This window comes from Xyrauchen texanus, chromosome 22, assembly GCF_025860055.1.
Source record: "Xyrauchen texanus isolate HMW12.3.18 chromosome 22, RBS_HiC_50CHRs, whole genome shotgun sequence".
NCBI classification, from domain to species: domain Eukaryota; kingdom Metazoa; phylum Chordata; class Actinopteri; order Cypriniformes; family Catostomidae; genus Xyrauchen; species Xyrauchen texanus.
In genome coordinates, this window is record NC_068297.1 from 18,276,963 (window position 1) to 18,290,157 (window position 13,195).

General features: G+C 37.2%; 1 protein-coding gene across 5 annotated transcripts in view; it reads left to right on the forward strand.

The window, feature by feature from the left end:
* Window positions 1–9,271, forward strand: part of LOC127662728 (ribosomal protein S6 kinase 2 alpha) — a 106,436-nt gene extending 97,165 nt beyond the window's left edge. For 2 of the 5 annotated variants that reach the window (XM_052154024.1, XM_052154026.1), the window contains 14 exons: window positions 333–475; window positions 586–656; window positions 1,567–1,655; window positions 1,931–1,995; window positions 2,097–2,199; window positions 3,086–3,216; window positions 4,033–4,158; window positions 4,589–4,678; window positions 5,034–5,192; window positions 5,575–5,736; window positions 6,024–6,100; window positions 6,255–6,372; window positions 6,500–6,637; window positions 7,305–9,270. In XM_052154024.1, the coding sequence (XP_052009984.1) occupies window positions 333–475; window positions 586–656; window positions 1,567–1,655; window positions 1,931–1,995; window positions 2,097–2,199; window positions 3,086–3,216; window positions 4,033–4,158; window positions 4,589–4,678; window positions 5,034–5,192; window positions 5,575–5,736; window positions 6,024–6,100; window positions 6,255–6,372; window positions 6,500–6,637; window positions 7,305–7,427 (1,595 nt within the window). In that variant the 3' untranslated portion in view covers window positions 7,428–9,270. Of the gene's footprint in view, window positions 1–332; window positions 476–585; window positions 657–1,566; window positions 1,656–1,930; window positions 1,996–2,096; window positions 2,200–3,085; window positions 3,217–4,032; window positions 4,159–4,588; window positions 4,679–5,033; window positions 5,193–5,574; window positions 5,737–6,023; window positions 6,101–6,254; window positions 6,373–6,499; window positions 6,638–7,304 lie in introns of all 5 variants that reach the window. The other 3 variants (XM_052154025.1, XM_052154021.1, XM_052154022.1) reach the window with 2 other exon arrangements.
* Window positions 9,272–13,195: the final 3,924 nt, after the last annotated feature.

Genomic DNA, 13,195 nt, shown 5'->3' on the forward strand with positions numbered 1-13,195 from the left:
ACATGTGGCCTCTCACTTTTATTTCTCACACACACACACACACACACACACAGTTTTTTTGCTGTTGGCATATTTCACATGTATGAACAGTGTGTGTTATGCCTCTGCAGTTTTACACTGCATGATTATTATTTGTCCCTCCTATCTGTCTCTGTTTCACTGCAGAGATGACCCTCTACCCCTCCAGTGTATACAGAAGCGCACCAATTCAGCCATAATATTTTAATTGCATTTAATTACATGCATTAGTGTATGATTGTTTTTGTTTATTTGTAGTTTGAATTTCTGTTTTGATTGTTTCCGATTTATTTTATTTTTTTTCTCCCTCTCAGATTTTGGACTGTGTAAGGAGGCTATTGATCATGAGAAGAAGGCTTACTCTTTCTGTGGGACGGTGGAGTACATGGCTCCAGAGGTGGTCAACAGGCAGGGACATATCCACAGTGCTGACTGGTGGTCATTTGGGGTACTGATGGTACGTCCAGATTCATGTACTGACAGGGCAAAGCATTCACTGTCACTTGGTTTGTCTTATTTTGGTTTTATTGGGTTATAATGAGTGTTTTCTGCTTGGCTTTTGTATAGTTTGAGATGCTTACGGGATCACTGCCATTCCAGGGAAAGGACAGAAAGGAAACTATGAATCTCATCCTGAAGTGAGGATCCATAGGGTCATCCGTCCATTGAGATTGGAGCTTTTTTATTTATTTTTTAACTCTCCTAATAGGAAAAAATAAAGATGAAGACTTTTTGAACTAAGCAATACTGTGAATTGTTTTGTTAAAATAAACATTTAGAATAAATGTGTTTTATAGTAGGGTTAAGACTTCATCTGTGTTTTGGATCATCAGTGCAGCGCTTCATTTCACTGGTTTGCTTAATAGGGAAATCTGTTGGAAGCGGTTAAATGAGGAAAAACTTTTTAAACAGACCAAAATGTTATTTCAATTCTGTCATAATTTTTCGTTACTAACCTGTCTGCTGTTGTTATTTTCCATGGAACACTAAAGGAGATTTTTTGAAGAATCTTTACACAGATCTTTTCCATACAATGACAGTTCATGGTTACCACACCTTTCAAACTCCAAAAAGGATAATAAACACCATAGAAGTTCCATATATGTTGTCCATATGGATCTGTATGCTATATCGCAAGTCTTAAAATGCCAAATGAAAGTTTTGTTTGAGGAACAGACTGAAATTTAAATCGATATTCACTGAAAATCATCCCCTCTACCACAGTTCTCAAATCAAATATTGTGCCTGTGGAAGGCCTACTTCAAAGTAGTCATATGTACTTTTATGGTGTCCTTTTTTGAGCTTGACTGAATATGAATTATCATTGTATAAAGATTCTTCAAGAATTCTCCTTTTGTGTTCTACAGACGAAAAAAAGTTTGGAATCACATGAGGGCGAGTAAATATTGAATAACAGAGGTTTCCTGTTGGGGGACTATTTCTTAAATTGTAATGGAACCCCATTTTGTATTAATGTTGATTTTGCCCATATATTCTGAACATTATTCAGTATTTGTAGCCTGATCAGCGTTTGGGTTTTCTCTGCAGGGCGAGGTTGGGGATGCCTCAGTTTCTGAGCACCGAAGCTCAGAGCTTACTAAGAGCTCTATTCAAGAGGAACCCCACCAACAGACTAGGTAACACATATGCGTAAATATATGCACATTTCGTTTGTCTTATATATTCTTTGTGATTTCATGTAATCTCTCACAAAACCAGCATTTTTATCTTGTGAAGGGCTTCCTTCTCCGATAAAGAATAATTGGTCGTGTTTTAATGTATGTATTTGAAATTTGTTCAAAATAGTTTTCCATGACATTAATTTAATTTAAATGTGCTATTGTTTCACAGCATTGTTTTTTTTTCTAGTTTTAATCTGTACATGCTAACTCTAACTCTGTAACTCTTCCAGGATCTGGGTCAGATGGAGCTGAAGAAATCAAACGCCACTCATTCTTTATGACGATTGACTGGAATGTAAGAACATACCTTACATTTTTGCAATTTTACTGGTATACTTCTATTCAAGTGTCATCCTCACCACCAGTAAACCAAAATCTTTTTCCAATCATTTTCAGAAACTTTTCAGGCGAGAGATAAAGCCTCCATTCAAACCAGCCGTGGCCAGACCTGACGACACCTTTTATTTCGACTCTGAGTTCACCTCTCGCACCCCTAAAGGTTTGAGATCTATAGTCTATGATTGCATCAAGCACAATTGATCCCTTCTCAGATGTGCACCAGAAATGTTTCGAGTCCCGACATATAAACCCTCTGAGGATTCTAAAGTTTCTGTTGCTTTCTATAAATATAAGCCTATAGTACATTTTCTTTTTGTAGCATGGAAAGAACTGATAAGGATTAGGTAACCCAAAAATAAAAATTCTGTCAGTATTATTTACTCGCCCTCATGTCATCCTAAACCGGATTGCTATTTAACGTGGAGCACAAAAGGAGAATAATTTATCATATTTGAGTGGCTTTTTTCTATGCAAAGAGTTCACAAATCAGACTGATCAGCTCTAGAGTTCTACTCAATGACTCGGTCGAAGCGTTTCTTGAGTTTACAGCTCACTGGAGGGAGAAGATGATGTGAATAATGATTTTGTTCCTCACATTAAGCTACGGTATGGCTTCAGAAGACTTGGAATATAGTGCACGAGTAGTATGGAAAACGTGCTTTTTTGGAGCTTGACAGGCATGGTCACGATCAATGTGAAGATTATTTTACAATTATTTTTGTGTTGCATGGTAAAAATAACAGCTTACAGGTTTGGAAAATCATGAGGGCTGAATATATGACAGAATTTCCTTTTTGGGTGAACCATTCTTCTAGGCTGATGAAATGGACATTAAAACAAATGTTTCTGCACAATTTCTGCATGAATAAACTAGCTATTGACCAGATGGCTGTATTTTCTGACTGATCTTCTGGGTGAGCTCATCAGTATATTCAGAGCTTTAGGTTGATTTTTCAAATGTCATCAGCAGTCGTATTTGAACTAATATGGAATATGTGTGTGGGCTTCATGGTTTCTGTTTATGCCTCTCTACTTGGCCTTCTCAGATTCCCCAGGTGTTCCCCCCAGCGCTGGAGCTCATCAGCTCTTCCGGGGCTTTAGCTTTGTTGCCACGGCAATGCTAGAGGAGGAGGGCAAAGAGGAGCCGTCCAAGCCCCCTCCACACCCTGTTGTACAGGTCAGTGTTCACTGTTAAAGATCCCAGACATTTATAGATGCATTTATGCATTTGGCAGACACTTTTTTCCCCAAAGCGATTTACAGTGCATTCAAAGTATATATTTGAAGAGTTCATGTGTTCTCTGGGAAACAATCCCATGACCTTGGCATTGTTAGCACCATGCTCTACCAACCTAGCTACAGGAGTAATCATTGAGCTTTAGAAAACCATCTATCCCTTAAACAACAATTGATTTACTGTGGTTAATGAGACTTTTAGCTTTCCTCTAGCTGCTGTGAGACAGCATTAAAGGAACTGTTCCAGGTTCAAGCTACAATCTATTACCACAGAAAATTATTTGGTTATTGACAGCATGCCACAGATGTTATCAGATATTTAGTTAATTATTCCGATGGTTAGATGTACCTATTGTATTTTCCTTATGAAGTGAATGTCAAATGGCTGACCACTAGATGGCATCATTTCAATAGAAGTATGGCCATGGTAAAGTGGTTTAATGTTAGTGCAGGATGTCACTGGTGGAAAATTAGTTCTTTGTGTGATTCTGCACTGTGTAATTGCCATTTTGTTCTCTACTAATATACCATTAGTGATATAATCATTCTCTACTATCCAGCATGCTTTGTACTGAGTTCAACCTATAAATAACGTGTGTAAGAGTGTGTCTAATAGTTTTTGTGTCTGTGTGTGAAATGTTTAATTATTCATTCTTCAGTGATCCCGTACTGTGATATTTTGCTCTTTTGATATCAGAGTTTTGTGAGCATGCTGTTCTAATTCTCATTTCTCTGTTGTGCACCTGTCTCCATGCAGCAGCTTCACGGTAAGAACATCCTGTTCAGTGATGGTTATGTGCTGAAGGAGGACATCGGCATGGGCTCTTTCTCTGTCTGCAAACGCTGCATACACAAAGCAACCAACACAGAGTATGCAGCAAAGGTTAGAGCATTGATCCCTTAAAGAGGCCAGTCTTAATATTGTACTGACTCTGAGGTCATTCATTGTATTTTATTTCTTTGACATCAACGTTATTGGAAATGTTAGTTTACCTTACCATCAGATACTCTATTTTGGCAGAATACTTTATCACCTTACATTCAATCCTTTTGTGTTGTCCAGAAATAACAAACAAATATTTGTTACTTTGTGAAAATTGATATTGTTGAGAATCTGAATATCTGATATCTGTGATGACCTTTTTCTATTTTAAAATGGGTCTTTTGTTGACAACATTCATTTAAGACAATCAAAAGAAAATTCTGATCGTCTTTTATCAAAAGATGATCTGTAACAAATGTGTTTGCTGATAGGAGGTTCTTAGATGCATGTCGTTTTGAGGTGACTGATACATGTCTTATATTCCTGATAGGTGATCGATAAAACAAGCACTGATCCATCTGAAGAGATTGAGATCCTGCTGAGATACGGCCAGCACCCCAACATCATAACTCTGAAAGATGTAAGTACGAGCACTAAAAAAGTGCCTTCAAGAAAATATGATATTTCAAAATGAACTGTAGTATAGAGGAATCTCCTGCATTATTGAAATTTGATTTATGCATAATAATCCAAACAGCGAGAAATACTACAACTCAATATTTTATTAATTACATTAACCACCACCAAACTGCATAATGTCAAACTGATGACTATCTCTGTACTGTGTAGAAACAGAAATATTTCAGGACAGGCATCGTAGTTTTGTTAGATGTTTCACAACCTGAATAAGCAATATCTGAATGCATAAAAAACAGTGCAAAATTGAACCAATGTGAAAAGAAAAAAGTCATTCAGTGAGGTATGTTGTATTGCAGGTGTATGATAATGGAAAGCAGGTGTACCTGGTTACTGAGCTGATGCGAGGAGGTGAGCTGCTGGACAGAATACTCAAGCAAAAGTTTTTCTCAGAAAGAGAGGCCAGTGCAGTACTGCACACTATCACAAAGACTATGGAATACCTGCACTCTCAAGGGGTGAGAAAACATGCATGCACTAACACAATCACATTTATCTTGTAGATAGAAATCTTGCCTCTTGCACACAAACTGTCATCATAATTCACAGCTTGTGGCAGAGCTTTGCATTCCCCCTTCTCTCTAGGGTGTTCCCCAAGGCTTTCTCCTAGGCCCTCTTCTGTTTAGTTTTCAAAGTTTAATGTGATTTAACATTTTGACCTCATTCCCAGAAGAACCACAATAAATTTTTCCTAACTCTATTAACCTGTAGCTTTTTATGGCATGCATTATAGCAGTGCCTGTAATATGAAAAATAATGGTCTCAAATCAATTCACCATTGAACCACACTTCCCTGAATCTTGCCCTAATGTAATTGTGTGTTTTCTGGTTTTCCTGCAGGTTGTGCATCGGGACCTGAAGCCCAGTAATATTCTCTATGTTGATGAGTCTGGAAATCCAGAATCTCTGCGCATTTGTGATTTTGGTTTCGCGAAGCAGCTCCGGGCAGACAACGGCCTCCTCATGACACCTTGCTATACAGCCAACTTTGTAGCACCTGAGGTGAGCACTTGTTCTCATGACAGACAGGGAAATTCTGTATAGACCAATAAACTCATTAAATGACCCATGTTTTGCACTTAATGATATTAGGTGAAAAGGGGTTAATTTAAATTGTGCTGACTTCTCAACAGCAAGGATTGGTAGCAAAGGACAATTTGTATCTGTCTGAAGTTCTCTGGAAATTGTTATCTGTCTACTATCTGTCATGAAGTTCTCTGATAACTTTGTGCTATACAGTGGATTTCATGGTTACTAAGTTGCCTTTTATGAATTGTTTTGTGCTGCAGGTGCTGAAGAGACAGGGCTATGACGAAGGCTGTGACATTTGGAGCCTTGGAGTATTACTATACACTATGCTTGCTGGGTAAGAACACAAAAACCCCCACACACCCTACATACAATACTGTATACCCATAAAAAACAATAAATACTGGTCTTTTTCTTATTTTCAATTTCCACACATGGGAACCCTGAAAAAACACACACACAGTAATTTTCCCTCTTTTGTTTTCTCTCAGTTTTACACCATTTGCCAATGGACCAGAGGACACTCCAGAAGAGATTTTGAGTCGGATTGGGAGTGGCCGCTTTACCCTGATTGGAGGCAACTGGGACAGGGTGTCTGATGCAGCCAAAGTAGGCCATGACCCCACCCCATCCACTCAGCATTTCAGACTGCTCTTTTTGGAGTGGTGTGTTTCTATATTAACCCTTCTGCCATAATGGTAAAAGTTCTTTCAAATACACATATTGTTCTCTGTAGGATTTGGTCTCAAAGATGCTCCATGTGGACCCTCACCAACGTCTCACAGCCAAGCAGGTTCTGAAGCATCCCTGGATTGTTCAAAGAGACAAGCTTCCCAACAGCCAGCTACAACACCAAGATGCCAAGCTTGTAAAGGTACAGCTGCCAAGAATTACAGGGCTACATGTAAGGCTAGTACACTGTGTCCCAACAAACACCAACTTCCAATGGTTGTTGGGTTTTGTTGAATCAGTATGTTAAAGCCTGTAGGTGTTTGTTGGGGCAGTGTAAAATTGAGTTTTCCAATATTCTAAATCCAACAGTCAACATTAGATTTTTTTAAATTGTGGTGTTTATTGGGGCAGTTTTAAAATAACAGTTGTTTCCCAACATTCTAAATCCAACAGTCAACTTAATAATGTTTCAAATTGTGGTGTTCACTGGGATAGTGTAAAAATTACAGTTGTTTCCCTACATTCTTCTAACATTCTAAATCTAAGAGCCAATTTCAGATTGCTTGAAATGTTGGTCTTTGTTGGGATAGTGTGAACAGACAGTGTGTATATCTCTGTCTCTTAAATTACTGTTAACACCAAGGCATTAATTATCAGAAAAAATAAGTCTTCTTCCAAATGACAGTATATAGCTGGTTAGTGTAACCGTAGACTGTTTGCAGTTGCCAAGTATGTACTAGCAATTTTAATACAGAATGTGTGCTTTATTAGTCATTTTACAACAACATTGAACACTGCTCATCCAATCAGAATTTACAGTTGGAACTATCCGTTGTTCAATATTCATTGTCCTACTTGTTTCCTCACAGGGGGCAATGGCTGCCACATACTCAGCGCTGAAAAGTTCCCAACCACCCCCAGAGCTGAAACCCATTGAGTCCTCTTTTCTGGCGCAAAGACGGGTGAAAAAGCTCCCATCAACTTCTCTGTAGGGAACGAGAGAGGGAAAACTGGAAAAGTACTCCTGCCTGAATGCAGTTTTGGAAAGGATGGATGGATGCAAGGACCACGCTGAAGCTCCGCAGACTAAAGACAGTCTTTTCAACCTGCCTGTGAGCTGTCAAGTATAATAGACAAGGAAGTTGATTGACTGATGAAGTTGGAGGGCGGGGCCAGTGAGGGTTCTGTGCTCAGGAGTGGGTGAATGTTTGTGTTTGTGTGCGTGACATTTCAAAGAACCGGGTAAAGGATACTGTTATGAAACAGATGATATTGCCAGTACTTTTATGTCTTGGTACTGTAATCCCTAAATATCAACACTGCTGTATTCAGAGTTTTGGAATGCTTGTTTTTTGCTTTTCAACTTTTTGTTTTTCTTTTTGTGTTTATTTTTTATATTTGTAGTTTGTTCAACTGGATTATCACGTTGAATGTTTATGATTTGCCTGTGTCCTTGAAGGGAACAACAGTCATTATGTACTTTTCTTGGAAGCTTTTCTGCTGTCCAGCTTTTCCAGTAGTTCTCGCTTTGTCCATCATAAAGTTATCTTAGAGAAAGATAAAAAGCATTGTTCCTGGGTCATTTTTCACCCAGTTGAACGAAGAACGGTTAAATATAACTTCCATAACAATCTGATGAGCATGTTCACATGACTATCAACCTAACCAGAGGGGAGAACGGAGGTGCTTTCTGCATGGATTTGTATAATGTTGTCTTGTTGCTTTTTTCCCCCAACTTAGCACTCTTGCTTGGTGCCCCTGTCAGCACTGGTGAAGACTGATCAGAAAATGTCTCTTGTATGTTTATTAAAAAAGAAAAGAAATAAACAAAGTCTGAATGTGAGATGACATCTGAAGCTCATGGCATGGAACAAGTTGCTCTTGTACACCAGTGATTTTTCTGTGTTTGATTCTGTTGTTGTTGTTTTGCTAAAAGAGAAGTTATTTTATAAAGACATGTTGAGCACAATGTCAAAATGTGACAGCTATGGAAATTGTTTAATAATTGTGTATATTTTTACCTGGTCTGTCCTGTTTACAGTTCTGTGTTAAGAAGCCCATTGTGGTGGAATTATCGACTATATTGTTCTCAGGCTGTTCTTGGCAATGCCTTGCAAATTCATAAAGCCTTGTCTTGCTCAAAAGGTTTGCACCCTTTGCCAGTCAAGCACATCTTTACTGTTTTAAGTTGTGCTCACAGTGTTGTTTTGTAGTCCCCATCCCAAATGTCTTGGATTATAAGCATTATTCCAACACAAACATTAGAAACTGTAGTGATCTAGAAACCTATCTGGTTCTGATAGCAGTTTCATTAGTGCAGTAAAATAATAATAATAAAAATGCATAATAAAAGCTAGTGAAACTGACAACATGCCTTTTAAGATTCAGCAATAGACCACTTTCACTCATGCGGCTGTTTCATGGAACATTAATCGGAAGTTCTGGCACAATACCTTTGAATCCTATGAATTAGGACAACATACGTTAAGTGTTTAATTGCTTTTTGAAATGTTACAAGACAAAACCACATAATTCTCTTTAACTGTGCATTCTGTTTCACCCACATTTTCTTTGCTTTGTGTGGTATTTGGGGTTCTTCTTGCCTAATCTTAAATAAATAAATAAAAAAAACATTTATTTGTGATTTATTTATCTTTCCTTGAGGGAAAAAAATGCTTTATTTGGCACAGCATTTGGTTGTATTACTGTGTAAATGTTTTGTTTCTCCTGCCTGATGTTGGGGTGGGTAGGGTGGATGATGATGTGGTGGTGTTTGTGGAAAGAGTGTGAATTATCACCCTTTACTTCAACAGTTAAGGGCATGAATTTAAGAACCTTCATCCTGATGCCTTTCTATTAAAAGAAAAAAGAAAACATTCTGACTTGTCCATCTTTTGCTCTCTTTATCTTCTTATCTTGATTGTTATTCTTTTGCTGTGATGGGTGAGTGGGTCATTCTTTCTCTACCTCATTGTATTTGGCTGTCTTTGGGCACATTACTTTTCAATACGCCCTATGGATTAACATTCTAAAAGTCAGACATAATGAGAGCTTTGTACAGTACGTAAGAATTAGGCCACTGATGACGTTAGGATTATGAGACTGTCTAAATCAACAATGAGCAAATGTTAAAGTGCTTTTATATACAGTATCTCTGTTTGTTCACCTGTCTGTTTTAAATCCGTTCTGCTTAATCTCTCTTGATTTTCTTCAACATATTTTTCTCTTGCCCATCTGCATTTCTCCAGTTATCTCACATAATCTCTATACCCTCCCCTTTGGAAAACGCAGTACACTACAAGCTTTTAATGAAAAGGTGAGAGACTATTATAAAATACAAGCATGAATCTGATGTTTTCAACAGTCATTTAAATCAACTGCCTGAATGAACCGATTAAAAATTAATCACATTTCATGAAAGAAGTTGTGCCTTTTGAAAAGAGAATTTCATTAATGCTTCATTAAGGCCATTTTGTCAAGCTACACTGCTACTTTTGAAAACGCTACTGAAAACATTTTGTTCATCTGTAGTGCCGTTCCCTCCATTTAGTCATTTAAACATTGCACACAAGTTATGTGGACAAAAGCTACATATCTTTGAAACACTGAAACTTTGAAGGAAATGTGTGCGCGTTTGAAAGCGCGAGAGACATCTTTTTGTTTTTATACTGTGTAATCTGTAAAACAGGAACCCAGAATCTCAGATAAGTGGCCAGTATCTTTTTATGTGTATTGACAAATTTGAGGCCTAACTGTAAAGGTCCAATTGTCCAAATAGTGTTTCGCTGCTGTTTTCTCTACTTAAAGTGTATCTCTACACTCTGATTCAAAGTAAGATCAAGGAATAGATCAGTCGAAAACGAAAATTATCACATAATTTACTCACCTTCATCAGGCCATCCCTTATGTGTACGACTTTCTTTCTTCTGCAGAACTCAAACAAAGATTGTTAGAATAATACCTCAGCTCTGTAGGTCCTCACAGTTCAAGTGAATGGTGACCAAAACTTTTAAGCTCTAAAAAAAAGTATCCATAAGAATCCATTGGGTTAATCTGTCTTCAGAAGCGATATAAGGTGTGGGTGAGAGACAGAGCAATATTTAGGCCCTTTTTTTACTCTAAATATCCACATTCTACTTCTTCAGTTTTTTGGAAATTCCCATTCTTCATGCATACCGCCATCTACTGGTAGGTGCTGGTCAAAGGTGAATATTATTGTAAAAAGACTTAAATATATATTTTTTGTTTTTTTTTTTTTTTATATATTGATCTGTTTCTCACCCACACCTATTATGTCACTTCTGAAGATTTAGCCACTGGAGTCTTATGTATTAATTTTATGTTGCATTTATGTGCATTTATGAACTTTAAAGTTCTGGCCATCATTCACTTGCACTGTATGGACCTACAGAGCTGACATATTCTCCTACAAATCTTGATTTGATTTCAGCAGAAGAAAGAAAGGCAAACACATCTGGGAAGGCTTGAGGGTGAGTAAATGATGAGAGAATTTTCACTTTTGGGTGAACTATTCCTATAAGGGATAATTTTCTCTCATGTGTAACAAATGCTGGCCAGGTGCATAAGCAACCAAAAAAGCCTGTCAGGTATAACCCCAAACTCTTCATTTCAAAGAAACAACACAAGCTTAAAGTCTATATGAATCAAAATTGACTTTTAAAAAAATATATATATTCATATATTTTATATTTATATTTTTACTTAAAACACATTCCTGGGCTTATTTTGTGTGATTCATAGGTGCATAGTATTCCAATCTGTCATCAACATGTATTAACCTCCCTCACCTTTAAAACATTTTCAAGACTTAAACCCTGATCTTCCGTACAACCCCCGCCCTCATCCCCATTCTATCTCTCATTTAATCAGTGCAGTAACATCCTACAGCACCTCATAATACAACATTATTGATGGAACGCTTGAGTTAAAAGCACAACACCGAGAAGCCCCTGCCCCCTCCTACCAATAACTGCTCTAATCTCAGATGAATGGAGCTTTTAAACAGTTATTTAAAGCATGGCTGAGTGATTCTCGTTTGGCACCATGTCCCAGCTTTTCTTCACCAGCCAAACCACAAAAACAAGGGCTCATCAAGTTATCAGTCATTCTTACTGCTTATTTCACCAGATTCTGCTGTCAGCAAGTTTTTATAACCTGTTTAGATAATCAGAATAGAATATATTTATTAGACATTACTGGGCCGGTGATAATTGTTGCAGGTATAGCTTGAACCCATAAGACAGTTTGTGAATGTGCAAATGTAGAAGAATGTATAATGGTGTGCAATTTACATACAATATACACTAAACAAGACAATGCTCAATATACAGTTATACTAAGACTTTCAGTTCACAATATAAAATGTTTATGTATTATTTATCAACCATGAGAGAATGGAGGGCATTAAAGCTGTGCCAAAATGCATTTGTAGATTGTGACTCTATAAAACCTTTCTTCAACATTTGAATTATTTATAATCAGTGGTTTGATGCAATCGTTAGACGGGATGTTTGTGTGGATTTTACTGTTACCACTAGTGTCATTAAGATCTGAGCAAACTTCCTTTGTGGTCTCTTCCCAGCATCACTATATTGAAGCAGCATAATGTATAGGCTGGTTTCACATTAAGCTTGGCTATAATGATGTGTTGTCGGGTTAAGATTGGTCTTGGGAAATGGATAGAGCATTCTTAGATGTACAGATAAGAGTCCACACACAGCTGGGCCCTCATCTCTCATCTCTCAGTATGACAGCAAGCTTCAGCAATGCATGCTAATCAGGTGTTACTCCAGCATTCAGAGTTTGATCCATTCATCAACTGTGAATTGGGTTAAACTAAAATAAGCACACCTGATTTCACAAGACAAAATACAGAAATGTGTTAAATAATTGGAGTTTGACAAATTACACTGTTTCTGTCCTCTATGGATGAGTTTAAAAGTTGTGTGTGCTTTTGAAAAGTGTGATAAAATAGGCCCTGGGCACCCCCTAGATACAGCCCTAGTTTCAACAATACTTTAACCCTTGTGTTCCATTCATTTTGTACTAACACATTTTTTGTTCCAGGTCAAAAATGACAGGCCAACAAAGATTGTTTATAAATCTCTCATATTGCATTTATTATCACAAGATCTTGCATTAGATCTTTTTATCAACTTCTTTTTTGTAATTATAACAGGTTTTGTATTTATTTTTTGAACATATTTTCAAAAATATATATTTTATTATTATTTTTATTAATAGATTTGAACTGAGCTTATACTGGGCCAGTGGGGGTCACTCCCTGTGGAAAACAAAAAATAATATACATATAAAAATTGTCTGGGGTAAAAATGACAGGAACACAAAACAAGGGTTAATGAAAATGAGGCTTTACTCTTTACTTGACCTCCTTGAGCCCTGCATGCAAATTTTGCACAGATAACTATTAATGGCATTAAATTCATGCTTTTTAGCCAGAGGTGAACTTAAACTGTAAAGCTGCTTTGAAACAATGTGCATTGTGAAAAGAGCTATACAAATAAAAATGACTTCACTTGACTTCTGAACTTTATCAGATACTTTGGCATTGGCTTTAGACATTTGAGAGCCTGTGAATTGTTTCCCCCATAAACATCTTATTTAATGTTATTTGAAATCTAGAATATGCTGCTAATTTTATAAGTGCCAAGGTCTGTTGCTTGGCAACAGCAGATCATCGAATTTTTATTTGAGAATGATCTAACATATCTAGCTTTTT